At 51.9% G+C, this 26,600-nt stretch overlaps 1 protein-coding gene across 1 annotated transcript in view; it reads left to right on the forward strand.

Moving 5' to 3' along the window:
• ABCA13 (ATP binding cassette subfamily A member 13) overlaps nucleotides 1–26,600 on the forward strand; it is a 412,425-nt gene that overhangs the window by 187,555 nt on the left and 198,270 nt on the right. Inside the window, exons 36-41 of the mRNA XM_040455040.1 lie at nucleotides 8,915–9,052; nucleotides 10,278–10,455; nucleotides 12,092–12,310; nucleotides 17,385–17,581; nucleotides 21,183–21,340; nucleotides 23,225–23,455. Coding sequence (XP_040310974.1) covers nucleotides 8,915–9,052; nucleotides 10,278–10,455; nucleotides 12,092–12,310; nucleotides 17,385–17,581; nucleotides 21,183–21,340; nucleotides 23,225–23,455 — 1,121 coding nt within the window. The remainder of the gene's footprint in view (nucleotides 1–8,914; nucleotides 9,053–10,277; nucleotides 10,456–12,091; nucleotides 12,311–17,384; nucleotides 17,582–21,182; nucleotides 21,341–23,224; nucleotides 23,456–26,600) is intronic.

Here is a 26,600-nt window from a genome sequence, read left to right on the forward strand (position 1 = left end):
CTCCGGAGAGAGACAGAGGGGCAGACAGAGAGAGATCCCAGACGGGAGGCCGGGCTCTGGTGCATTTCTGCAGCTTTTGCGAGCGTGAGAGTCAAATCTGAAATGGGGTGGCAGCCGCAGCGGGCAGGGGAAGCAGGCGGAGAATGGCTTTGGGTTTGATGATTATTGTGGTGGTCATTATTTGGGATGGCTGTGAAGCTGTATGCCTGTGTGTTGGGGACAGTGCTCCAGTCCCAAGGAGGCGGGGAGGTAGCTGGGGTGGCGTCCGTGAGGGTGAGAAGAGGTGCCCGGGTGTGCGTGGAGGACGTTCCTCCTGGTCACAGAGGACGTGTGTAACAGGCGCGGGCTGCGGGGCCGTGGGTGGGAGCCAGAAGGCTCTCTCATAGTTGCCGTGTCTTCTCAGGGCCGTCGGGATGTCGTGGTCCGACGGAAGGTGTGGCGGGGAGGCGACGGGGGACCAGGAGGGAGGGCAGGCCAGAGTGCCCGCGGCTCACCGTCCCCTGCAGGTGCTTGTCCCGGGCAGGAATTAGACGTGGAGGTGACAGTTCCAGCCCCAGGGGGAGGCGACAAACCAGAACAAGACAGAGATGACAAAAACAGGAGACAGACCACCACTGTTGGGGGGTCACACGCAAGAATCCGTAGCGGAAAGGTGTGACCAATCAGATGACCGATCACAAGCGCGCGTCCACAGAAACCAGTAGCTTGGCTGTGTGTCGGCAGGAAATACGGAGTATAACGCGACAAGATTTCATTCTCAAGAGCAGTAAAATATCTCCATGTGACTCTAACATCGAAGAGAGTATATATCCAATAAGAACTTAAAAGATTTGGCGAACGTACAGTAGATTTGAATAGATGGAAAGAGATGCCAAGTTCCCTAATGTGGTGATTCACCATTTTCAGCGTGTTGACTTTCTCCAAGTTAATGTATGACTTTATATAATCTACACCATTTAGTATGAACCGTAGTGGTAATACAATAAAACCCACATAAGTCATTCACATAAAAATACTAAAAAAGGCTTTTGGTTTTAATTGTTGAAGTGTTTCTCAGGGGTAGCTAGAAATGTAAATTAATGACAGTGGTCAAAAGTCGTTGAAAATAATGAAGGGGACTGGTGGCCGATGATCACATAGAACCTCACTGTGAATTGTCAAGGATTAAAATGGTGGAGTACGGGGGCACCTGGGTGGCTCAGTCGGTTAAGCGTCAGGGTCTTGATTTTGGCTCAGGTCATGATCTCACAGTCATGGGATTGAGCCCTGCTGAGCATGGAGCCTGCTGGGGATTCTGTCTCTCCCTCTCTGCCCCTCCCTCCCTCACACTCATGTACATGCTTTCTTCTCTCTCTCTTTCTCTCTCTGTCAAAATAAATAAATACACTTAAAAAAATAACAATAAAACGGTGGAGGACTCATGTAATGACAGTAGAGCAATGGAAGAGATTAGAAAGTTCGGAAACCGAGTCACCATAAATAATAGTTCCATTTGTGTTAAAGTTCACATTTTTAATCAATGAGAAAGGATACAAGTTAGACTCATTCATTAATTCATCAGAAGTAAATATTGTTAAAGTAATGAGGAAATGAGAAAAGTATGATTTTTTTTTTTTTAGGAGAAGTATGATTTTAGGGGCCCCTGGGTGGCTCAGTCAGTTAAGCGTCTGACTTCAGCTCAGGTCATGATCTCACGTTTCGTGGGTTTGAGCCCTGCGTCGGGCTTTGTGCTGACAGCTCAGAACCTGGAGCCTGCTTCCGATTCTGTGTGCCCCTCTCTTTCTGCCCTTCCCCTGCTCACACTCTGTCTTTCTCTCTCTCAAAAGTATTAAAACATTGGCACAAAAACAGACACATAGACCAATGGAATAGAATAGAAACCCCAGAACTAGACCCACAAACGTATGGCCAACTCATCTTTGACAAAGCAGGAAAGAACATCCAATGGAAAAAAGACAGTCTCTTTAACAAATGGTGCTGGGAGAACTGGACAGCAACATGCAGAAGGTTGAAACTAGACCACTTTCTCACACCATTCACAAAAATAAACTCAAAATGGATAAAGGACCTGAATGTGAGACAGGAAACCATCAAAACCCTAGAGGAGAAAGCAGGAAAAGACCTCTGACCTCAGCCGTAGCAATCTCTTACTTGACACATCCCCAAAGGCAAGGGAATTAAAAGCAAAAGTGAATTACTGGGACCTTATGAAGATAAAAAGCTTCTGCACAGCAAAGGAAACAACCAACAAAACTAAAAGGCAACCAACGGAATGGGAAAAGATATTTGCAAATGACATATCGGACAAAGGGCTAGTATCCAAAATCTATAAAGAGCTCACCAAACTCCACACCCGAAAAGCAAATAACCCAGTGAAGAAATGGGCAGAAAACATGAATAGACACTTCTCTAAAGAAGACATCCGGATGGCCAACAGGCACATGAAAAGATGTTCAGCGTCGCTCCTTATCAGGGAAATACAAATCAAAACCACACTCAGATATCACCTCACGCCAGTCAGAGTGGCCAAAATGAACAAATCAGGAGACTATAGATGCTGGAGAGGATGTGGAGAAACGGGAACCCTCTTGCACTGTTGGTGGGAATGCAAATTGGTGCAGCCGCTCTGGAAAGCAGTGTGGAGGTTCCTCAGAAAATTAAAAATAGACCTACCCTATGACCCAGCAATAGCTCTGCTAGGAATTTATCCAAGGGACACAGGAGTACTGATGCATAGGGGCACTTGTACCCCAATGTTCATAGCAGCACTCTCAACAATAGCCAAATTATGGAAAGAGCCTAAATGTCCATCAACTGATGAATGGATAAAGAAATTGTGGTTTATATACACTATGGAATACTACGTGGCAATGAGAAAAAATGAAATATGGCCTTTTGTAGCAACGTGGATGGAACTGGAGAGTGTGATGCTAAGTGAAATAAGCCATACAGAGAAAGACAGATACCATATGGTTTCACTCTTATGTGGATCCTGAGAAACTTAACAGGAACCCATGGGGGAGGGGAAGGAAAAAAACAAAAAAGAGGTTAGAGTGGGAGAGAGCCAAAGCATAAGAGACTCTTAAAAACTGAGAACAAACTGGGGGTTGGGGGGGGGGGGGGGGGGGGGCACGGTAGGTGATGGGTATTGAGGAGGGCACCTTTTGGGATGAGCACTGGGTGTTGTATGGAAACCAATTTGACAATAAATTTCATATATAAAAAAAAAAGTATTAAAACATTAAAAAAGTGAAAAAACAAAGAGAAGTATGATTTTAAAGACAGCAAAGGCCTTTCTAACCATAATGCCAGAGACAGATATACTAAAAAATCAAGTTTCCATTATAAGAATGGGAATCAGCATTTTAAAATATCCACAGACATAAAATGAAAGGATACTTTACAAGTTTATAAAAACTAATGAATACATGAAGTAAAATGTTAAAATTCTCAAGTCAGGTTTTAGGAAGACAAATGATGTGTTCAAGGAAACAACTTGAACAGACCATTATGTAAAGAAAAATTTATATTTGATAAACATAAAATAGTTTAATGTTGGACAGAGCATAGTATTGCATAGACATAGAAGACTGTTTTCTCCTTCTGTGACTGATGAAAACTGTAATGACTTGGGGAGGATTAGGGCCTTGATTTTTCTGCGTAGGTGTTTAGTTTATGGGAAACCGAAATAATTTAATTATGCGACTCAGGACCTCGGGGTCGTGAGTTCGATCCCCATGTTGCCTGCAGAGTTTGCTTAAACTCTTTACAAGAAGTGTTTATTCTCTTTGCCACAGAGATTTAAAGGAACGGCCAGATCAGTTCAAAACAGACGTGCACATAGATGCTCCTGGCACAGTATCTTTGAAAGCAAAATTCTGGCTAACCTACATTTCTGTCTAAGAGAGTGGATTGATTACGAATCAACTTTACATTGATAATACGGACTCCTGTGAGCTAGTCACACACTTGTGGTGTTGTGGTTTATAGGAATATACGTGGATGTAGGATATGGGAGATCATTGGCTGCTGTGTACCAAACCATGAAATAAGGGATAAAATAGAACCATATTCAGTTAAAATCTTTGAAAAGTTTTCATTCCAGTATAGTTAACACACAGTGTGTATTAGTTTCCGGTAGACGATATGGTGACTCAGCACGTATGCACATCACCGGAGCTCACCAGGATAAGTGCATCTTTCAAGCCCGTCATCTGTTTCCCCTTCCCCCACCCGCCTCCCTTCTGTTGACCATCAGTGTGTTCTCTCTAGTTAAGAGTCTGTTGCTTTGATTTGTCTCCTTTTTGTTTGTTTTATTCCACTTATGAGTGAAATCACTTGGTATTTATCTGTCTCTGACTGGCTTTATTTCACTCAGCGTCGTATACCCTAGTTGTATCCAGGTCTTTGCAGATGGCAGGGCGTCATTCTTTTCATGGATGAGTAATATTCCATTGTGTACAAATTACCACATATTCTTTATCCATTCATCAGTTGGTGGACACTTGAGCTGTGTCCATAATTTGGCTATTGTATGTAAGTAATGTTGTAGGGTGCCCTGGGGGCTCAGTCAGTTGAGCATCGGACTTCGGTTCAGGTCATGATCTCATGGTTCATGAGTCTGAGCCCTGCGTCGGGCTCTGTGCTGATGGCTCAGAACCTGGATCCCGCTTTGGATTCTGTGTCTCTCCCTCTCTCTGCCCCTCTCCCGCTTGTGTTCTATTTCTCTTTCTCTCTCTCTCAAAAATAAACATTAAAAAATTTTAATAAAAAAATAATGCTGCTATAATCATACTAGTGCATATATGTTTTCAAGTTGGCGTTTTCCTATTCTTCTGGGTAAATAACCAGTAGTGGAATTAATGGATCATGTGGTAATTCTATTTCTAGTGTTTTGAAGCACTCTTATGGTGTTTTCCACAGTGGCTGTACCAGTTTACATTCCCACCAACAGTTCAGGAGGGTTCTCTTTTTTCCCACGTCCTCACCAACACTTTTTATTTCTTGTCTTTTTCATATTAGCCGTTCTGACTGCTGTGTGTTAATACCTCATTGTGGTTTTGGTTTGCATCGCTGCTTAAGTGATGGTGAGCATCTTTTCATGTGTCTGTTGGCCATCCTCATTTCTTTGGAGAAATGTCTGTGTCTGTTGCCCATGAAAAAAAATTTTTAACGTGTATTTATTTTTGAGAGAGAGAGAGACAGAGCGCGAGACGGGGAGGAACAGAGAGAGGGAGACACAGAATACGAAGCAGGCTCCAGACTCCGAGCTGTCAGCACAAAGCCCCATGCGGGGCTCAAACCCACAAATCACGAGATCATGACCTGAGCTGAAGTTGGATGCTTAACTGACTGAGCCACCCAGGCGCCCCATTAACATGACAGTTTAAAAAAAAACCTTTATTAATAAAATGTAGTGCATTTCACAAAACCCTGCTAATTTGAAAATATTTGGTTCTACATTTGGGAAAAGCAATCTCCAATCTTTCGTCCCGAATTTGTGTGGTAAGAGCTCCATGAACCGTTACAGCCACGCCGTGTCGAGTTTTCGGAAACGTTGAGCTGGCATCACGTGGCTGGGGGGGTTTTCTGAAATGCTGAACACTTCTGCATCAGACAGTGATCTTTCAGTGGTTTGCAAGGTGTTTGCATTCCTGGAAAACTCAGTGTGTGTTAAAACTGCACAGAAAGTTGTCCTAGGCTCCACTGGCTATACTGGGACGGGCCTCCCAGAATGCAGGTCAAGGGCAATTCTTTGTTAGGCTGGGTCGCTCTGCCCTTTGTAGGACCCTCACCAGCCCGGTTGCCTGCCCACTAAAGGCCATCACTGCCACCCCCATTTATTAACCATGTTGTTTTGTTTTCTGCATATCTGATGCTCTAACATCATGGGGCCTCACTGACCCTGGAGGACCCAAGGACAAGCCGATTCCAAGAGACAGTAGAGGACTTGCTCATGAGCTCACTTTTTATAGGCAAACCAGCATTTGGAGCTACCCCCTCCTCTGTAGGCCATCCTATCCCGGGCCGTCATCTCCCCTGGGCAGGGGACCAAGCAGCTTGGGGGCGGCCTCTGTGCTCCAGAGCCTGTTGAAATTATTCAAATACCCAACCTCAGCCTGCTGCCCTGCCTCACGTGTTTGCATCTCCCCTCTCCCTCTGTCTCCCGAGTGACCCTGGTGCTTCCCCACGTGGCCCCGTGTGGCGCCGTGGGCTCCCTGCTCCCGGGCACTGAGCAGCAAACTATCTTTACAGGGCACCTGTCTCCTGATCCGTTGGCCGCCCCGGGCCTGAATAATGATAACAACCTACTGTTTCCAACACCCGTGCACTGGGCCAACCCAGACTACCCCTTCCCACGTTTCCAGAACGCCTCTGCGAAAGTCCTGTGTTGAGATGCACAGTTGGAAAGTCCCCGGTGGGTAGGGAGGACCCCCTGGACGGGGGCGGATGAGGCGAGTCTCCACCTTCTTCTGCCTGTCTTCTCTGTGGAGTGAGGGGCAGGTGCGGACCCCAGCATCCCTCACCCTGGTGTCTGAGCGGGAGGCTCTGTAAGGATCCGGGTTCGAGGTCACCAGCGGGTCTCTGCGCCTGTGCGTGTGCTCCCCGGCGGACATCTGGTCCTCCCAGACTCTGCTTTCTGTAAACCCTTCTTTATGTGCCTCCAGTGAAATTTGATTTCCTCGATCTGTCTACTTTCATTGACTTCTGCTTTTATCACTGTCAGTTTTGGGGGGCAATGCTAATGAGTTTCCTGGCCTGTGCCAGCCAGCAGGCAGCTCCCCTGCAGGGGACAAGCTCTGTGGATATACAGGGCCTTTGCGTTGATTAATGTGCCCGATTCCATATGGTGATGCGAGCAGGGTGCTCGTGCTCTTAGTGTGCACGTGACATAAGACACATTTGCATCTGCACGCCAAGGGGGAGTACAGGGGACCGCTTCGGAGCCGCGTGGCCTCCCCCCATCCATTTACATTAATAGATTCATTAGCAGGACTTTAAAAGTGCAAACAGATTAGAGCTGGGATGGTTTAATTAGCAAATCAACCATTAATATCCAATTTGTTTCTCATCTCTATTTTCTGACCTGGTAGTTTCTAATTCCAAAAGGCCCCTGCGGTGTCTCCCATCCTTCCTGCCTCTGCAGCCTGGACCCAAGATCAGGTGTTGCTGAACCTCGTGGGGACCGTTCAGTGTCCTTGAAACTCGTGTCTGTGCGTCTAGGCGCCCCTTTACCCTTGCTAATGCGGACTCGGACTCCCCAAGGTGTTTTATTCTCTGTTCTCTTGCCCTTCCAGCAGGTGGCGCCCACTCACGCTGTCAAGGGCAGTGACCCACGGTCACCGGAGCGAGGTCGCTCAGCAGAAGACCACCTCTTGGTGGGGGGTTTGGTGGGGTTGTCATCTGCCGGCTCCTTATCTCTTTTTATTTCTGCAAACTCCTCGTTCGTGCATGTGCATGGGGCCCCTGTATTCCCATTAAGGCAGCTGAAGACACTGGGGTGTGCAGGAGGTGAGTGAGTCGTGTCTCCAGACCTGTTTGCGTCCAGGGCAACATGCTCTTGCTTCTGGCCTGTGTTCAGAGAGGCGCGTACCGAGGGGCCGCCGCAGCTCAGCAGCCTGTGTCCTCCGACAAGTCTTGCTGGGCCCCTGTCCCTCAGGGGAAGGAGGGATGATAATAGCACCCCCCACGTCGGGTGGTCGCAGGACCATGTGAATGAATACAGGTGGAGACCCTGGCCAGTGGCAGAAGGGAGAGCCTGGGCAACAGGACGCAATTATCCGTGAGCCGCTCGTCCGCTTGCTGGTTAGGGGTACTTACTAGTTCACTGGGGTCTTGGGGAGCATCCGGCCTGTATCTGTTTTCTAGGGGGGACGCGGACTGAGGCCCACGATCCAGGCGTGGGGAGGGCTGGCTCCTCCTGAGGCCCCCTCTCCTTCCCGTGTCCTGTTGATCTGCCCTCACTCCCTGTTCGTTCTCCAATCCCTGCCTGTAGGGACACCCCATGACCTCATTGAATCCAAATTATCTCTTGAAAGCCTTCCTGCAAATACAGCCCTGTTCTGAGTTACTGGGGGTTAGGATTTCATCGCGAAGTTTGGGGGACACAGCTCAACCCATAAGAGATGGTGGCTGTTAGGTCAGACGACCAGCTCCCCACCTTCCTTCACTTTCCCTTCCTCCTTTGTGACCGTGTCTTTGAATCCTTGGGTTAGGCGGGGTGACGGTCATGCGTCCGCCCTTGGCCGGAGGGTCAAAGTGCAAGATTGTCCGCGTAGGCCTTTTATCTCTTAAGTGACTTGTCTGATACCCAGCACTCAACCAAACTTAGGCTGGAATGGGTGCGGTAAGGAAAATTGAGAGGCGTTAGTAATTAAATCCACGTGTCATGGGGGCAGAGTGGCTATTAAGTGGGCTGCAGTGAATTTGGAGCATACGTCTGAAGAATGCCGATGATTCCTATGGAAATCTTAGCAGCGTGTATTCTTTGTGCATGTCTTAGTGGGTTAATGACTTCATGGTATTAATCCATGTCCGGTAACCATGCAGAGGACAGAGGAGTGACAGACGGGAGGATGGCGGGCTGGGGCGAGGCTTACTCTGGGGAATATTTAGCAGTTGTGCGTCTCTCCTTTTATCTTTAATAAATACCTGCCTGCTCACTGAACGCTCAGAAGGCCTCTTGAGGGAGGTGGCTGTGAGGGGGCCCAGCCGCCGGCTGTGGGTCAGGCTGGAGAGTCTGGGCTCCCCGCATGGCTAATACCCATGCCCCCGGTTGTCATCGGGTCCTGTATGGGGTGTGCCTTCAACATGTTAACGTGGAACAACATTTTATAATAATTGGCTAAGCCATTCTCTTACAGAATCTTCCAAGGAGAAAAAACCGGTTTTAATTGTGTCTTGTTTTTTTTAGGAACTTTTGGATTAAGGAAACCATGGTATTTTCCCTTTACTGTGTCGTACTGGAGGAACTTGGGTGGTTTTCTGGCAAAGAGACCACACGCTCCCAGTTCTAACCTGTCCTTCTCCAGCGAGAACTTTGACGATAAAGGTTTGTAAAGAGTAGCCTTATTAGATGCGCGTCTTCCCTTCCGGTCTGTTTTGTTTCTGTTTTTCCTCCTGGTTGAGTCTCTGGAACTTGGTGTGCCTTCCTCAGCTGCCCGCTTTCGGGGGTCGGTCTCGGGCTCAGAAACACAGCTCAGGGCAACTTCGTAAGAAAGGATCCCCTGCTGACGTTTGCGTTGGGGGCCAGAACCCTGGAGTGTCGATGCACCTGTTGTCTGTAGCCCCTCTGTGGGCTGGGTGCGTCTGTGCGTGCGTTCTCTGTCTGCAGGACGAAGCTTCTGCTCTAACATGAATTTGTGTGAGAAATAAAAGGAGAGGTGGTCAGCTGTCAGGTGTAGTGTGCTGTAGAAATTGCAGAGTGTTTCACACACGCTCGCTTATTCGTCATGACTGAGAGGAGGACCATCACTGCCCTGTCAAGGCAAGGAGCGTGCTTCCCAGTGGTGAGGGCAGGACCCCCGTCCATCTGGGCTCCCCTTATGCCCCTTCCACAGAAGCATGACTTCAGGGGCAATTTACAGATATACAGGCTCCCATCATGATAGTTTTATACCACAAGTCAACGTTGTAAGGTAACCTTTTTTCTTTTCTTTTTTTTTGTTTTTAGATTTTTAATGTTTACTTTTGAGTGAGAGAGAGACAGAGCGCAAGCAGGGGAGGGGCAGAGAGAGAGGGAGACACAGAATCCGAAGCAGGCTCCAGGCTCTGAGCTGTCAGCACAGAGCCCGACGCAGGGCTCAAACCCTTGATCCATGAGATCATGACCTGAGCCAAAGTCGGACACTTAATCCAGTAAGCCACCCAGGTGCCCCCATAACCTTTTTTCTTTTTTTTATTTTTCTGACTACACAAGTCAAATAGGAATCTTTGAGGACATTCGGAACATACCACACCACAACAGACTATCACTCATGGGCACTTTGGTGCGTAACCTGCCTGTGATTTTCCCTCTGCACACGTACAAATTGCGTGTGTGCGTGTTCCTTTTTCTCCTCTTACGAGATGCATAACAGAAGGGCACAAAAGTCTGTCATCAGCCACGCCATTTAATTGAGGCCATTATGTGATTTGCCTCTTGCTTTTGGTAAGGAAGGGTGTTTGAGTTGTGCGTGTTCCACGGAGCTCTAATTCGAATCCACGGCAGACGACTGAATTCGTAAGCGTGAGCACCACTGGGAGTCCTCCAGGCTGAATCTGCCTCTTCTCCTCAGGGTCCTCGCTGCCGATCGGGGAGGGAAAGCCAGGAGGTCTCCCGGGCGTTGCCCTGCTGTCTGTGACCAAGGAATATGAGCGCCACAAGGCGGCCGTCCGAGACCTGACCCTCACCTTCCACAGAGGCCAGATCACTGTCCTGCTGGGGACCAACGGTGCCGGGAAAACCACAGTCATGTGCGTGTCCTTTCACCCTCGTCAAATGCGGGTTTGATTCTAAAAAATGTCAGTTTACCTGTGAGACAGGAAGCTTAGGTTTCTTTTCTTCCTTTTGCTTTTGAGACGGAGTCGCTGTGTGCTCTGGGACAGACAGCTAGTGGGGAGTGCACAGCAGCCGCCCTCGGCTGGGGGCAGATGGGGCTTTACCCCTTTACCCCTAAAAAGACCCCGCAGTCTTTTATCCCCTACACATAACACATCGTGGTTTTACTTTAGTCTTTGAGTGTCCTATGACGCTTCCCATCTTATCGCTACGCTTAAGTTTGTTCGTGTATCTATGGGAAGATGAAACTTGGGAAGAAGTCTGCAAATGTTTTAACCAGCTGAGTATTTCTTTTTTCATGTTCTGCTTTTTGTGTGCTTGGGCTTTTTTTGTGAAGGCTTGGTGTTTGGTTTGGGGTCCAATGGCTCCAGGTTTGATTAAAGAATCAAATTGTGGAATCCCAGAGGAAAAACGAACTCGAAAGCGTGGGGCTCACGCAGCAGCCCTGAGCTGCCTGCAGAAACGGGTCTCGTCCCGGGAAAAGCCCCAACATGGCCAAACTTGTCCCAGGAATAAGGACATTTCTCTCGGTTCTGGTTTCATACGACTAACGTGCACTTAGTTAAACGTGAAAAGTATTATTTGCTTTGAACTTCCTAAGAAATGTGGCAAAGTAACACGTAGAAAGCTTCAGAAATTTCAATTAAAAATAGAGAAACAAGGAAAAGTTTTCCTCTTGGCTTGGATTGTGAAATAGAGCCGGAGATCCCACTGAGTTTTCTTGTAGGGTTTTCAGACTGGAAAAGTAGGCATTCTGCAGAGAAGGAGTCAGAAAGCCAGCTTTGGGAGTACACTTTTTTCTTTCTTTTAAGTTTATTTATGTATTTTGAGAGACAGACAGAAAGCACGTGTATGGGGAGGAACAGATGAGAGAGAGAGAGAGAGAGAGAGAGAGAGAGAGAGAGAGAATCCCAGGCAGGCTCCACACCATCAGTGCAGAGCCTGATGTGGGGCTCGAGCTCACCGTGAGATGATGACCTGAGCCAAGCTTAAGGGTCAGACGCTTAACCGACTGAGCCACCCTGGCGCCCCTGTATAATTTCTCAGAGATGTGGAAATAGTCTAAAACCTAAATAATACACTTTCTGAGATAAAGCAGCAGAGCCAGGCAGTCCTCGGGCTCCCTTCGAGGAGGCCACGCAGGCGAACTTCCTGATTTGACGTGGACAGCGCACCTGAGAGAAGCCAGGAGCTCCTGGCCACGGAGTTGCACGTCCAGGCTTGCGTTCCACTAGGCTTGTGTCTCTACTCAGGAGGACTTAAGGAAACACGCCATCTCCTTCCCTGGTTTCCGTGTCTGTAAAACAAAGTCGGATTTTACCGTCTTAAGCTCCCATGCCACTAGAATGTCTATGATCAGCAGGTTTAGGGGAGTATAAACATCATCATAAGCCCACGGCTCCGAGATTAAGCCACCCATCCTGCTAAGCTCCTTCCGGTTTGTCACCGTGTAAAAGCGGGTCCTTGGACGGTCGCCCCGCATCCCTCTGGGTTGCTGGCGTCGGGAGCAGCGGGCTCCTGGGTCCTCTGCTGATTTGTCGTCTCCGGCAGATCCATGCTGACGGGGCTCCACCCGCCCACTTCCGGAACCATCACCGTCAACGGCAGGAACCTGCAGACAGACTTGTCTGCCATCAGAAGGGAGCTCGGGGTGTGTCCTCAGCGGGACGTCCTGTTTGACAACCTCACCGTCCTGGAGCACCTGGTCCTCTTTGCTTCCATCAAGGCACCGCAGTGGACCCGGAAGGAGCTGTGCCAGCAGGTCAACAGGTTAGCACCCGCCGTGTCTTTGGTAGTGACGGGTGTACAAAGAGGTGCTTTAAAAGTACCTTTGGTGTCTTTGCTTATGAGAAGAGGAGAGCTAGCAAATTGTCCTTCACTGTGGAGTTAGGACACGGCCGCCAGCACTGGAAATTCCAGAGAAGGCTTCTCAGGGAGGACTCTGAACTTGACTTGGCCTGTCCTTGGGGTCTAGATGGGTGAGCCCACGTGGGAACGTGTGGCCAAGGCTGCGCGTGGAAGGTTTGTGTCTGGAGCACGGGGCCGAGTGTGTGTCCTGAAGTGAAAGAATGGGGGGTGGGCCGAGAACTAGCTCCTGGGGCCCAGCTGGATCTGCTAAAGGGGGTCAGACTTCTTCACACAAGCAGGTGCACATGGGCAGGGGAGGGCCAGCAGCTGCCGCTCCGGTAGACTTGTCCTGCGGCCCCAGGGCAGAGAGCACAGCCCTGGGGAAGACCGGGGACAGAGGCTGCTTTGAGCGGGGGACCGTGGCAGCCTGAGGGGTGGCAGAGCGAGTCGAGGGGGAGAGAAGAAGTCCCAGAACTGAAGACTGCTCAATGTCAGAAGGAGCAGACTGTGTGGACCAGCGGGATGTCCAGAGTGGGGAGGGGAGGAGTCCGGTGGACGGCTGAATGCATTTCTGGTCTCCCTGGACCAGAGGGAGGAGGGAAGAACCGGATGTCCCTGGTGGGAAATCAAAGCAGTGTCTTGGGGATGAGCTTGGAAGGACAGGTGGGAGCGGGGACAGCAGCCTGAGTCACGGACAGCAGCCGGGTGGACGGTAAAGTTTATTTATTTCGAGAGACAGAGCGAGAGAGAGTGGGGGATGGGGCAGAGAGAGTGGGGAGAGGATCCCAAGCAGGTTCTGTGCTGCCAGGGGCTCAATCTCACAAACCGCAAGATCGGGAGCTGAGCTGAAATCAGGAGCTGGACTGGGCCGGCTGGCCTAGTTCAGGAGGCGAGTCGGGGCTCCTGCTCTGAGAGCAAGTGAGGTCAGAAGAGGTCACGGGTGCTGAGCTGGCAGGAGGGGCTCTCACCAGACGCGGGGTGAGGTGGGGGGGATGTCCCCAGCAGTTCCGGCCTCTGCTCAGGCAGGCGGAATGTGGCGTTGTTCCTGGAAAAGGAGAGGGCCGACTTGGGAAGGAGGTAAAGTCATGAGTGCATCTTACAGGGGTGAGTTGGAGGGGCGGGACGTGTCTGACACCAGAGCCCCTGCGGCACTGCGTTTAACACCTGTGCCGGGCACTGCCTCGGCCACCTGCGGGCAGCTTGCTACAGAGTGTCTCCCAGAGACGGGGACGGGGCTCAGCTTCCGGGCTGGGGAAGCCAGAACATGGCCTGGGGCTTGGCTGCAGCAGGGCTGGGCTGCCTGTCCCTTGGGCCGGTTGCCGTGCCGCACAGTCTGGGGTGCAGATCTGTGGGAAGCGGACATTTGCTGAGGGGAGAAAGGGGGTTCGCGGGCGCATTTCTAGTGTTGCATTTCAGACGCCCATTAGGAGATCCCAGGGGTCTGAGGGGATGCTCAGACAGTGCATGCAGGGGATAGGGGCTTAAATATGCGCTCTCAGGGCCATGGAGGGTGGGCGGCAGGCAGGTTGGGTGGTCTGGCAGGTGCATGGGACTCAGGTGGGGTGTTGGCAAGCAGGCAGGTGAGGGGGCACCAGGTAGGTGGGCAGGCAGGCTGGTGGGTGGTCAGGCCGGTGGGTGGGCCAGCACCCCGACAGCACGTGGGAGCATCTGGACTGACGCAGCCTGGGTCACCATGGAGCCCACGTCTGGGCCGTCAGTCCTGAAGGGATCTTGCCTGAGCAATCCGTCTTCAGGCTAAGATGGGTCTAGCAGCACACATGGGAATCCTAGAGAGGTAAAGTGAGCCAGGGTCAGAGACTTTGTCTTGTTAGTGAGAAGACACACAACAAAACAAGACCATGAACCGGACCATGAACCAGAACATGGTGGAGGGAGGAATTCTCGGGGCTCAGGATCTGACGTAGAGCAGGAGGTAGAATCTGCACCGTGGTTACCTCGAACGCCCCGTGGAAAACCGTGTTGGACAAAGACTCTGAGCTGGTTCTCTGCCACCTTGGGCCCCCACTTTCCCACACCTGGAAGGGTCCGCGTCTGGGCTGATGTCAACCCCACAGAGGTGGCCGTGTTTAGGGACCAGGGGGCGTGGACACATCACATCCCTCTGGAGACACACTCCTGTTCTGATGGCCGTATTAAGGCTCTGCGGCAGGTGGAGTCTGAACCCGGTGGAAGGAGCCTCAGGGGACATCAGCCCATAAAATCACGTGGTGCACCACACTGCATGTTCACGGTGGTTTCTTCTGTTCCTCGTCTGTCCACGGTCACGCTGTGGGCAGCTTACGTGGGCCTCTGAGGACATTCTCCTCTGCGGGGGCCTCGTTTACCTCTCACGGCGTGCTCCGGAGAGGCCCGTAATAGCAAGAACCGTGCTCGTGACTGTGGAGGCTCGGACGCGCGGGGAGAGCGTGTGTTTTGTGCGCCGCAAGCCTGTCTTGAATTTGAGCGGGCACTTCGCGAGGGATGGCTGTGATCGGCCGATTGGGTCCGTAAGACCTAGATTTTTTAAAAAAAGGCCCAGGTCACCACCTATTCTAATTTTTAAAAATGGCACATGCTCCGTGTCACGGCAAACTCTGCGATTATGATCGGGTTTAAATCAAGTGCTACTTGGACTTCGTCTTTTTTTTTTTTTTTTTGGACGTAGGCGACCTTAACAGTTATCTGTTTGCTGCATGTTACCTAGCAACCAGGCTGATTTGTACAAAAGCAATCTGTGTGAGATCACGTTTTAGGACAGCAGCTCCCGATTAGAGGGAGTGGAAACTGAAGACACGGGGTTTAGAGCCAGCACACCCCGAACTGGGTCCGGCGGCACCACCTGATTCCCTTGACGAAGAGGATTGTTAAGATGGGAATCAAGGGAGGCGGGATCCCTGGGAGAATCTTCCGAGTGCGTATCTGTCAGGATGTCGGGTCTCTACTGTTTTGCCCTTGATTTGCCCTTGATTGGACATCAAGAAGTCAGAAGAGGAACTTGATCAGGACTTCAGTCAGGGAGATGTCGCTATGGGGCTCTTGCAGTTCTGCCACACACTGTGGGGCCCCAGGTGTTTGAGGGTGGTGAGGTCATCAAGGTCTTGTGTGCAGGTAGATAAGGGAGGACAAAGGACTGGGCGCTGGGCAGGTGGCAGTGGACACAGTGTGGAGACAATGGACAGGTGAGCAGGACCACCCGGGGGGCGGGACGGAGAGACCGGTCGGGAAGGGGAAGACAAGTCCGCTAAGAAGGGGCTTGGTCAAGTGCATCAGATGCTATTGAGGGTCGGGTCCAACGAAGGCTGAGGGGCGACCTGTGGATTTTGGGTGTGGAGGTCGTTGGTGACCTCGACAGGAGTTTGTTTATTTGAGGGCAGGTGGTGGAGGGGAGAGCAGCAGAGAGAGAGAGAGAGAGAGAGAGAGAGAGAGAGAGAGGAAGAATCCCAAGCAGACTCCATACTGTTAATGCAAAGCCTGACAGGGCTGGAACCCACGAACCTGGAATTACGACCTGAGCTGAGATCAAGAGTCGGACCCTCAACTGACGGAGCCACCCAATCGTTACAAGGGGACATCACTCTTGGAGGGAGGGAGGGCCCTGCGTGAGTGGGGGACAGTGGGCAGCTGAGCCTTGTGGGGTTGAGTGACTGCCAGAGGCCGGGACTAGGTGGGAAAAGGGATGTGGTGGACAGAGGGGGGATGCAGGCCATCGACCTCTGGAGGACTGTGGTTTCTGGAACGACAAGGTCCCGGGTGCAGCTGGCTGTGAGTGGGTGGAATCAGGTTCAGGTCAAGGTGATGGAGGGGTTTGAGGTTTAATGTCACAACGTTCTTGAGGAGACCTGCTTGGGGACACCTGGCATCTTTCTATTTGTTTTCTGAGCTGATTGATCTCTGGTCAACATGCCTGAGTTGGGTTTAACAGCTGTATTGGAATCACCCAGGTGGGGCCATGTTGGTGGGCCACGTCTAATTGGTGACAGACTAATTGGTCAAGATTGTTATCTGCGGAAAATGCTCTGTATCCTGCCCTGGGGAGCTACGTGAGCTCTTTCCGGGCCAGGATGGAAAGGTTGTAAATAATGACACAGACAGGACACATTTACTTAAGCATCTGACAAGCAGATCCTTGGGGTTTCACCCAAGTGTCTTTGCTTAGGCTTCTGGAACTTTCTAGAACCGGATGGTTCTTGCTCAACTGTGCAGAACCCTTATGATTCCTCTGGCGTCCAGCCTCCTGTCTGACTGCATGCTGGCGAGCTGGGAGTGGGAAGGATGCTCGCAGCTTAGCGGGCAGGGAATCCTTGGGCTGGGGCCAGGCTTGGGGAAGAAAGAACACGATGGAAGAAGGTGAGGACGGGGTGAGTGTCTGCCGAGTTAATAGGGTGCCATGGCGGAGGGGGAAAGAGGAGACCGCAGAAGGAGATGAAACTTTGCAGGGGGAGGCCTTCCGGGCCCCGGGCGTCTGGGATCCGGAGCCCCGCGGGAGGGCATCGACGGCTGACCCTCACACGAATGGACTCTGACAGTTCATACTTAGCTTGTGGCATTTCACGGGAACTTCCTGACTCCTGAGTCAGGAAGGCAGGTGGATACTGACGTGGGGCCGGGGGGCCCCGACTCAGAGGCCTTCCCCGGACCACCCTGTGGTGCATGGTGGAGCGGGACCTCCGCTTTGCTCCTTCTGACCCCAGCAGTGCACACTCTGGTGGAAATGCTGGCCCCTCGGCAGAGGGCACGGTGACATGAAGAGAGATACCTTGTCCGGAGAGGAGACGAGTCTCTCCTGAAGACGGTACTTGGTGGATCCCTGCTGGGCCCGTCGGGCGTGATTTCCCCGGAGCCTCAGGAAGGCTGGTGCCTCCGCGTCCGGACTCTGGAGCGCACGACGCTTCCAGGCCTCCTCCGCGTCCTTGCTCGTCCTCATTTGTGGGGTGCCGTCTGCCTTGGAGCTGCGAGGTGTCGAGGGGGAAGAGTGAGGGCTCCGCTCTTGTTTCAGAACCCTGCGGGACGTGGAGTTAACACCGCATCGGCACAAACAGACCCGTGTGCTCTCCGGAGGCATGAAGAGGAAGCTGGCCATCGGCATCGCCTTCATCGGTGGGTCGGGGACCGTGGTTCTGGATGAGCCAACCAGCGGGGTGGACCCCTGCTCCCGCCGCGGCATCTGGGACATTCTCCTCAAGTACCGAGAAGGTAGGAACGGGGCCGTGGCGCTGTCTTCCAGGGACGCTGTGGCGCGGGCAGAGCAAGGAAGGCCTTCTTCTGTGAGGGGCCGGGTCGTCCCCCCCAGGGGGACACATGACCTTTTCCAGAAGAAGCAACTGTCACGAGAGCCGACAGAGATCTGTCTGTGATACGGCGTCTCTGTAGTGCCTGGGATCACTTCCTTTGAGTCCCGTCTTCCCAGCTGACTTCGCGATGGGGTTATCAATGCAGGCTGTATGTGATTTCAATGAAGACTGTACTCCTCTCGGGGCGCCCGGGGGGCTCAGTCGGTTGAACGACCGACTCTTGATTTTGGCTCAAGTCATGATCCCAGGTTGTGGGATGGAACCCTGCGTCGGGCTCTGCACTGGGCGTAGAGCCTGCCTGGGATTCTGTCTCTGTCCCTCTCCTCCCCGACCTGCTCTGTCTCTCTCTCTCTCTATAAAAAGAAAATTGAGCTCCTCTGAATTGTGTGCCATCGTGGAATCCTAGGTGATTAGAGCAGGTGTCCTTGCTGTGACGTAGGATGAGCCCTCCTTTCCTCGGGTGAGGAAACCGGGGTATGCAGAGATGGGCATGGGGTTTGCTCACAGCTATAGAGGGGGCTCGGGGAGCCCAGGTGGCTGGGGACTCCGGGCTGAGGGGTCCCTGTATCACCTGTTTTGTCCTGGGTTTCCAGTTTAGGGCGTGGGATGGGCAGATACTCACTCCCCACCTGGGACTCCTTCTGTGATCCTGACAGCCTCGGAGCATTGTCTCGGTGTTTCACACAGAAACATCCCAGTCGGGAAGGAAGCAGGGGGAACAGGGTGACTTAGCTTGTGACTATGGAGTCTGGAGAAACTCTGCTTTGCTTTTCTCTCTTCCCTTTTGAGTACAAGACCTGACTTGACCTGAGCCTTCTCCTCCCTGGGGGAGATTAGGATTTGCTGCTTAAGAAATACACAGAGCGGGGGCACCTGGGGGGGCTCAGGTGCTGAAGCGTCCGACTTCGGCTCGGGTCATGATCTCACGGTTCGTGGGTTCGAGCCCCGTGTCAGGCTCTGTGCTGATGGCTCGGGGCCTGGAGTCTGCTTGGGATTCTGCGTCTCTCTCTCTCTCTCTCTCTGCCCCTCCCCCACTCGCTTGTGTTCTCTCTCAAAATAAATAAATCAATTAAAAAAAAAAAAGGAAAGACACAGAGAAGGAACCAGAAAGAAGCCCTGTATTCTTAGCACTCAGAGGGCCGTGCCCAGAGGACCCAGGCCATCATGTGTCTCCTCAGGAAGGAAAGATACTTCATCCTAAGGCTGGGCTCAGGGAGGAAGATGGCACTAAGGAAACGTGAAATAACAATCCTGTTCCTTTTGGTTCCAGAAACGTAGGGGGGGTGTGGATGCAGGAGACAGAGAAGAAGCAGGGAAACGGAATGAGCAGATGGTGGCTTTCTGTTCCCTTCTGGGTGTGGGCCTGGGATGGGGTGGGGCTGTACCACCACCAGGGGGTGACCCGGGAGGGGGGTGGGGCTGTACCATCAGGGGTGACCCTGGAGGGGGGGTGAGGTTGTGTCAGTGGCTTGGGCTCATCTGACCTCCTGCAGCCTCACTGCTGTTCTGGAGGCCCAGCGGAGTGTGGGGGCCAGGGAGGCACCCATGGTCCACATCCCACACATTCACGGGTGCCAGGCTTTGGCACTGAGGGGGAGACACGTCTGTCAGAGATTCTGACTGCGTCAGCAGGGCAGAGGCCCAGAGAGTGGGGAACGCTCTGTGCTCAGACCTGACCCTTTCTGGGCCTCGCCTAAGCTCCCAGGGTCATCCGAGACCACAACACAAGAGATCCCGACCCTTGCCCATAAAATGGGAGCCCCTGAACCTCTATGCCAGAGACCCTGAGCCCCACTTAAGGGAAGGAGGAAACCGAGATAAAGCTAATTAATTAATTTATTAATATTCATTTATTGAGAGAGAGACAGAGCGTGAATGGGGGAGGGGCAAGAGAGAGAGGGAGACACAGAACCCGAAACAGGCTCCAGGCTCTGAGCTGTCAGCACAGAGCCCAACACGGGGCTTGAACTCACGAACTGTGAGATATTGACCAGAACCGAAGTCGGACGCTCAAACGCCTGAGCCCCCAGGCTCCCCGAGATAAGACTAATTTAAACTGCACTAAGTCATTTCCCTGCCACTCCTGAGTTGGGGCTGATGAAGAAGATGGGCGAGCAGCCGACCAGCACACAGCTTCCATCGTCCCCGAAAGCGTGAGTTGCGGTATGCATCAGCTAGCAAGGCTGCTGTTCTCCCGCACTTTAAAAACTAGAGATGGAATCTTCCAGGGTAGAGTCATGAACACAACGGTATCTCTGGACAGAAAGCCGATGCGATAGAATGTCTCATCCCGTTGTTATAACTTACTTGGTCTCATCCCGTTGTTATAACTTACTTGTTTTCTCACTGTCCTTGGTCGGCAAGCAGTGATTTCTGTCTCCAAAAAAGGAGACCCAGAGGGCTGGCTGTTTCGTCTCAAAGGCGGGCTGCTCTGACTCTGGGTAGTGAGAGGTAAGCAGCTGAGTTAGGTGGTCCCTCTAGGAAAACATGTGCTCAGGAATCAGAATGGATCGCTGATTCTGGAAAGAGCCCCACACTCCCGGGTGACCATGCTGTAGCTTTGTGAAGCAGATGTTAAGGACTGAACAAAAACAGTTGTTCCCTGCTGAGTAGAAAGAGGCTTTTCCGCCTGCACACCAGCACCTGCAGGGCTCGGTTGGCCTGGGGCTTTATCCGCGTGTTCCCTGCCTTCCTGGGCTCCCTTGGAAGAATGAGGAAGGACAGGATGCCCGGACAAATTAGCACGGAACTACCTAATTCTCCGATTCACACTCTCACTGCACATGACCCTGGAGAAACGATCACATTCCTGTGTGTGTGAGTGTTTCTGCGTGTAGGGTTTTGGGAGAAGTAAGTGTACTGTGGACGAAAGCGTGTGGCTCCATATCTGGTCCTTGGGTGCTCGGTCAGTGAGCTTGTCGTTACTATCATTAAAATAGACAAGAGGAGGGGCACCTGGATGGCTCAGTAGATTAAGCATCAGACTTTGGTTCAGGTCACGACCTCACAGTCTGTGAGTTCGAGCCCCGTGTTGGGCTCTGTGTTGACAGCTCGGAGCCTGGAGCCTGCTTCGGATTCTGTGTCTCCCTCTCTCTGCCCCTCCCCTGCTCATACTCTCTCTCTCTCTCTCTCTCTCAAATTGAATAAAACATTTAAACAATTTTTTTTTTTTTTTTTTAAGAATAAAAGCACATGAGGGGCACCTGGGTGGCTCAGTTGGTTGAGCACCAGACCTCGGCTCAGGTCATGATCTCACGGTCCGTGAGTTCGAGCCCTTCGTCGGGCTCTGTGCTGACAGCTCGGAGCCTGGAGCCTGCTTCAGATTCTGTCTCTCTCTCTCTCTCTCTGCCCCTCCCCTGCTCAAGCTCTGTCTCTCTCTGTCTCAAAAATAAACATTAAATAAAAACAAACATCAAAAAAATTAGTGATGGGCTTTCAATCGTGTCCGGGATCCCCTGGGGGCCTTCCTGGTGCCCGTTCTGACGCCCTGCCTCGGGACGCAGGTCGGACCATCATCTTCACGACCCACCACCTGGATGAGGCTGAGGCGCTCGGTGACCGTGTGGCCCTCCTGCAGCATGGCCGGCTCCGCTGCTGCGGTCCCCCCTTCTGCCTGACCCAGGCCTACGGCCAGGGACTCAGCCTGACGCTCAGCAAGCAGGTACGACGCACAGTGACCTAGGTACGCGGGAGAAATGCCCTTCCTGTGTGGGGCAGAGGAGACAAATTCGGCTGTCCTGTGACAGAGTTTTACACTTTGGACTCAAATCAACTGAACGAATAGTGATTCTGAGTCCAGTGTTGCCCGTAATGCTGCTGTCCTATGAAGGGAGGCCTGAGGGCCTTGGGGTCTCGGTACATGTGGAGGAAAGGGTGTACCTGAGAACGAAAACATGGTCACTGTGGTGTGTGCACAGCATGCTCAGGAGCCGGCAGGGTGGGGGTCTGCTGTGGGCTCCTGGTGGTCGGGGAAGGGGGGCACTGAGCTGCAGACTGCGTTTCCTGGTGGCCCTGGACAGGGACTTACCGTGTTATGGGTGGACTGGAGAGGGAGTCGGTAATTGAGTGGAAGTCTCTGTGCACAGCGGCCCGGATGCCAGAAGAAATCCCCCAGGGCTGAGCGGAGCAATTAGCCCCTGTGACCCCAGTGCATTTGCACTGACAGAGGCATCAGATGAGGCTCAAAAGCACCTGATTGGTAACAGCATCCGCTGGGTCTGGCCAGGCAGTATCGTAGCCCAGATGCTCTACAAGTATTTTCCTTCTTATTTTTTTAAATGTTTATTTATTTTTGAGAGTTGAGAGTGAGAGAGAGACAGAGATTGGCAGGGGAGGGTCAGAGAGACGGGGAGACACAGAATCTGAAGCAGGCTCCAGGCTCTGAACTGTCAGCACAGAGCCCCACACTGGGCTCAAACCCGTGAACTGTGAGATCATGACCTGAGCCAAAGTTGGACACTTAAGTGACTGAGCCACCCAGGCGCCCCTGGAAGTATTTTTCTGACAGTGACTGTTCTTTTCGGAGGCTAAAGCTTTATGATAATGTAGTGAGGGACCTCCGGGATAAAAGGTACATTTCAGAGGTCCTGTCAACCGGAACCTGGCAGAGGTGGCTGTGGGGTTGGGATGCAGGGGCTGTGGGCCCTGAGTCAAGGTTCCTGCTTCCTTTCTGACTTGGGTAAAGTATCTTGCTGTCCCAAGGTGCCTCCTTCCCTCCGTGGTTGGATCCTTGTCTCCCCTTTAAGAAGACCCAGCCCTGTATCTTGTAGTCCCCTTGCTAGGATTGTCCCCAGGCTCAGGGGGCCCATGTGCGTATAGCCCTCCCCAGACCTGTCCGAGGAGCCTGGTGACCACTGCCAAGATGGGCGTGCAGGTCTCACCTTGTTGGAATTACCACCAGAGATTTATTTTTATTAAAAATTTTTTTTTCAACGTTTATTTATTTTTGGGACAGAGAGAGACAGAGCATGAACGGGGGAGGGGCAGAGAGAGAGGGAGACACAGAATCGGAAACAGGCTCCAGGCTCTGAGCCATCAGCCCAGAGCCCGACGCGGGGCTCGAACTCACAGACCGTGAGATCGTGACCTGGCTGAAGTCGGACGCTTAACTGACTGCGCCACCCAGGCGCCCCAGAGATTTATTTTTAAAAAGGAAGAAGTACAGGGGAGCCTGGGTGGCTTGGTCGGTTACACATCCAACTCTTGGTTTCTGCTCAGCTCATGATCTTATGGTTTGTGAGTTTGAGCCCCATGTCGGGCTATGCACTGATGGCGTGGAGACTGCTTGGGATTCTCTCTCTCTCTCTCTCTCTCTCTCTCTCTCTCTCTCTTTCTCTCTCTCTCTCTCTCTCAAAAATAAAATAAAATAAACTTAAATAAATGAAAAGAAGTACATCGTGTCCTAGAAATGCCCGTGGCTTAAATGATATTTCTCGACGTCGCTGCTTTGAATTGGAATTTCAGACGTGACCTCAGATGACGTAAAGTCGGTATTTTTGGACTAACGAGACTTGCCGTTTTCTCGCCCCCTCTGTGGGACGGCCAGCCTTCTGCTCCGGAGACCGATGACCTGAAGCACGTCGCTCGTGCCACGTCTCTGATCCAGACCTACATCCCTCAAGCCTTCCTCAAAGACAGCAGCGGGGCTGAGCTGGTCTACGGCATTCCCAAGGATGCAGACAGAGCCTGCTTCAAAGGGCTGTTCCAGACCCTGGAGCAGAACCTCGACCATCTGCATCTGACGGGCTTCGGGATTTCAGACGCCACACTGGAAGAGGTACGTTCAGCTGGTCGGGTGCGCTTTTAACTGACTACGTTTGGTTTGCCACCCTGCGTCGGTGGTGAGGCGGGGGTAAGGCAGCGGGGAGGGCACGTGACGGAGAACATGGCTGTTTTTATTGTTTCCAGGGTCTGATCAGTGCCACACACCACGTAAGCCAATATGGACTGGAGCACGCCCCATGGGTCACTATCGTTCTTTAGGGAAAATCCGCATTTTTAGATTTGAGAGCTTTGATGTCTTTACTCCGGAGTCGTTACATGTCTGAACGCTTGTCAGTAGTCGGGGGGTGGCTTGCCTTGTCTCCTCATCTGGAGACCCCCTGACTTTCTCCATGGACCTGCTTCTGTTTGGGAGCCCATGGCCCCACCATGGGCAGAGGAGGAGATGTGCAGAAGGTCAGGCTCACGGACGTTGCTGGCTCCTGGTGAGCACCATGCTGCCCCCCAGTCACTTGGGACTTTCCTGTCACTTTCCTTACGCTTCCTGTCACTTGGGACTGAGCTGGCTGACGTCCACCTTTCAGTGTGGTTTCTCTGTACCAGCGGGAGGCTAGACCCAGGCATTTCCTCCAGGATGGCCGTGGGTGTAGCTGAACCCAAGGCGAGCCTTGCTTTGGGGCCTGGAGCTCGGCGAGCCTCGGCTGAGTTGTGATTTTCCCTCATTTATTATCTATAGAAAGTGCTGCAGATTTAGAATGAAAATCCATGATGCAGAGGGGAAATCTGGGCAGAGTCTCGGAGCCCTCTGTCTTTGTGAGGCAAGAATAGTCCTAGGAGCTGATGAAGTTTGTGGTTTGCAGTCAGCACTCAGAGTCGGAAATATTAGAGACCTTACAGAACCACGAGAATGGAAAGATCGTGACTTCTAGAATGTCGGAGATGGGGTGCCTGGGGGGCCCAGTAGGATGAGCTTCTGACTCTTGATTTCAGCTCAGGTCATGTTCCCAGGGTCCTGGGGTTGATCCAGCCCAGTGTCAGGCTCTGTGCTGAGCATGTAGCCTGCTTGGGATCCTCTTCCTCTCCCTCTCTCTCTCTCTGTCTCTCTCTGCCTCTTCTTTGCTCTCCTCCCTCCCCCCCCTCCCCCCCCCCCCCCCCCCCCCCCCCACTGCCCGCCAAATAAATAAGCAAACTTAGGAAAGAAAAAAAGAAAGTCAAAGCCTGAACTTTGGGCTGTGTTTCGGAATGGACTCGGGGGGCTGGGTTAGCAACGTGACAGAAACAGCGACCACGTGTGTGTGAATCAGTGTAGATAGTGGCCCCAGCAACTTTTTTTTGTCTGGAATAAAATGGTCACAAAAGATGGTAAAATGTAACAAGATTTACCGTATATTGTTTTTTTTTTAATTTTTTTTAATGTTTATTTATTTTTGAGACAGAGAGAGATAGAGCATGAGCAGGGGAGGGGCAGAGAGAGGGAGACACAGAATCCGAAGCAGGCTCCAGGCTCCGAGCTGTCAACACAGAGCCTGACGCGGGGCTCGAACTCACAGACTGTGAGGTCGTGACCTGAGCTGAAGTCGGACGCTTAACCGACTGAGCCGCCCAGGCGCCCTAAGATTTACCGCATTTTAAATATGTAGTATGTATAACTCACTATTTTCTAAATGAACCGCGAGCAGGACCCTTGTAAAGATACGTCCAGCGTCTGGGACTAGAGCATCGTAGTGGAAAGGGTGTGAGCCCTGCCCCTGCCAGTTCTAATCCAAATCCCTTTCCTTCCAATATCTAGGGCCTTGGGTACATCATTCTACTCGTGTGAGGCTGGGGGTTTTGATCTTTGAAATAGAATGACTGCAGCGGCTTACTTGGTTATTCTAGGGCTTTGCCATAACACTTCCTGCTCAGAACAAGCCAGTCAGCAATGGTAAAGGTTCTTCCTGCTTGTGGAAACACAGAGAGTGACATCATTGTCACAGCTTTGGAATGTCATGGAAGGAAGTCGTATCTGTGCTCCAGGGAAACGTGCCAGCTGCCGTGTCTTCGAGCTAGTAGTTGTGATAGTTGGGAACTTTGCGGTCACTGTTTTCCTGCACACGCAGGGACCCACCACCTTTGAGAGTCATCTTACCGGTTTGGGTCGCTTGAAATGGAAAAAGATGGGCACCAGCATGTCTCAGGAGGTTAACATCCGACTTGGGCTCAGGTCATGATCTGAGGGGGTCTGTGCCGACAGCTCAGAGCCTGGACCCTGCTTTGGATTCTGTGTCTCCCTCTCTCTCTGCCTCTGCCCTGCTTGTGCTCTCCATCTCTCTTTCTCTCTCTCTGTAAAAAAAAAAAAAAACACATTAAAAATATTTTTTAAAAAAAGGAAAAAAATTTTCTTTTTTTCTTTTTGGTCTTTCCTAATTGCTTTTATTTCCTCAGTGAAATGGGAAAGAAAGGCATCAGCTGTACATGAGCATGGGGAGATTTACCGACAATAATTTCCTTTGTATCGTAAAGTGGGGGCGTGGCCCGTGGAGCCCAGACTTGCTGTGCGGGTCTGTGGCCCAGCATCCCCGGGCTCCCTGGGGCAGGGCAGGGGGGGTTACCAGATGCCTGGTGTCTTGTTCGAGGCCGAGGGGGTCCTCAGGCTCAGCTGATTCTCTGCCCTGAGAAGAGGGCACAGGTGCATGCGGGGGTATGGGCCCACCTTTTGGACCAAACCCACGTACGGATGCTGTAACGAGCGTTCATGGTCAGCTTCTGTACACTTGCATACTCACAGGTGAACACACATGGCAGGGAGAGCCAGCTTCGTGGAAGTGGCATCTCGTCTGTCGCCAGTGACGTAGGAGAGCCGACGCGTCCTGTGACCGTTCTCATTAGGTAGAGTGCGGTTCTGTGGAACACTTGGCTTGACTGTTTTAGGAATTCAGACATCACAGGGAAGAGTGGTGAGGGGTCTGTATGTTCCATGTGGACGCTTAGCTTTTAATGTTTTGTTAATCATTATGTATGTTTAGAGAAACGGCATATCGAAAATTCTTCTGTGTTTTTCTTTGTGTTTCTGTCCCTCCCTTCCTTCTCTCTTCCCTCCCTCCCTCCTCCCCTCCCCTCTTCCTTTCCCCCCTCTTCCTCCCCTCCTCCCTTCCTCTCCTCCCCTCTCCTCCTCCCCTCCCCTCTTCCTTCCCTCCTCCCTCCCCTCTTCCTTCCCTCCC

The sequence above is a fragment of the Herpailurus yagouaroundi genome, unplaced genomic scaffold (genome assembly GCF_014898765.1).
Source record: "Herpailurus yagouaroundi ecotype Mexico unplaced genomic scaffold, PumYag 214, whole genome shotgun sequence".
NCBI classification, from domain to species: Eukaryota; Metazoa; Chordata; class Mammalia; order Carnivora; family Felidae; genus Herpailurus; species Herpailurus yagouaroundi.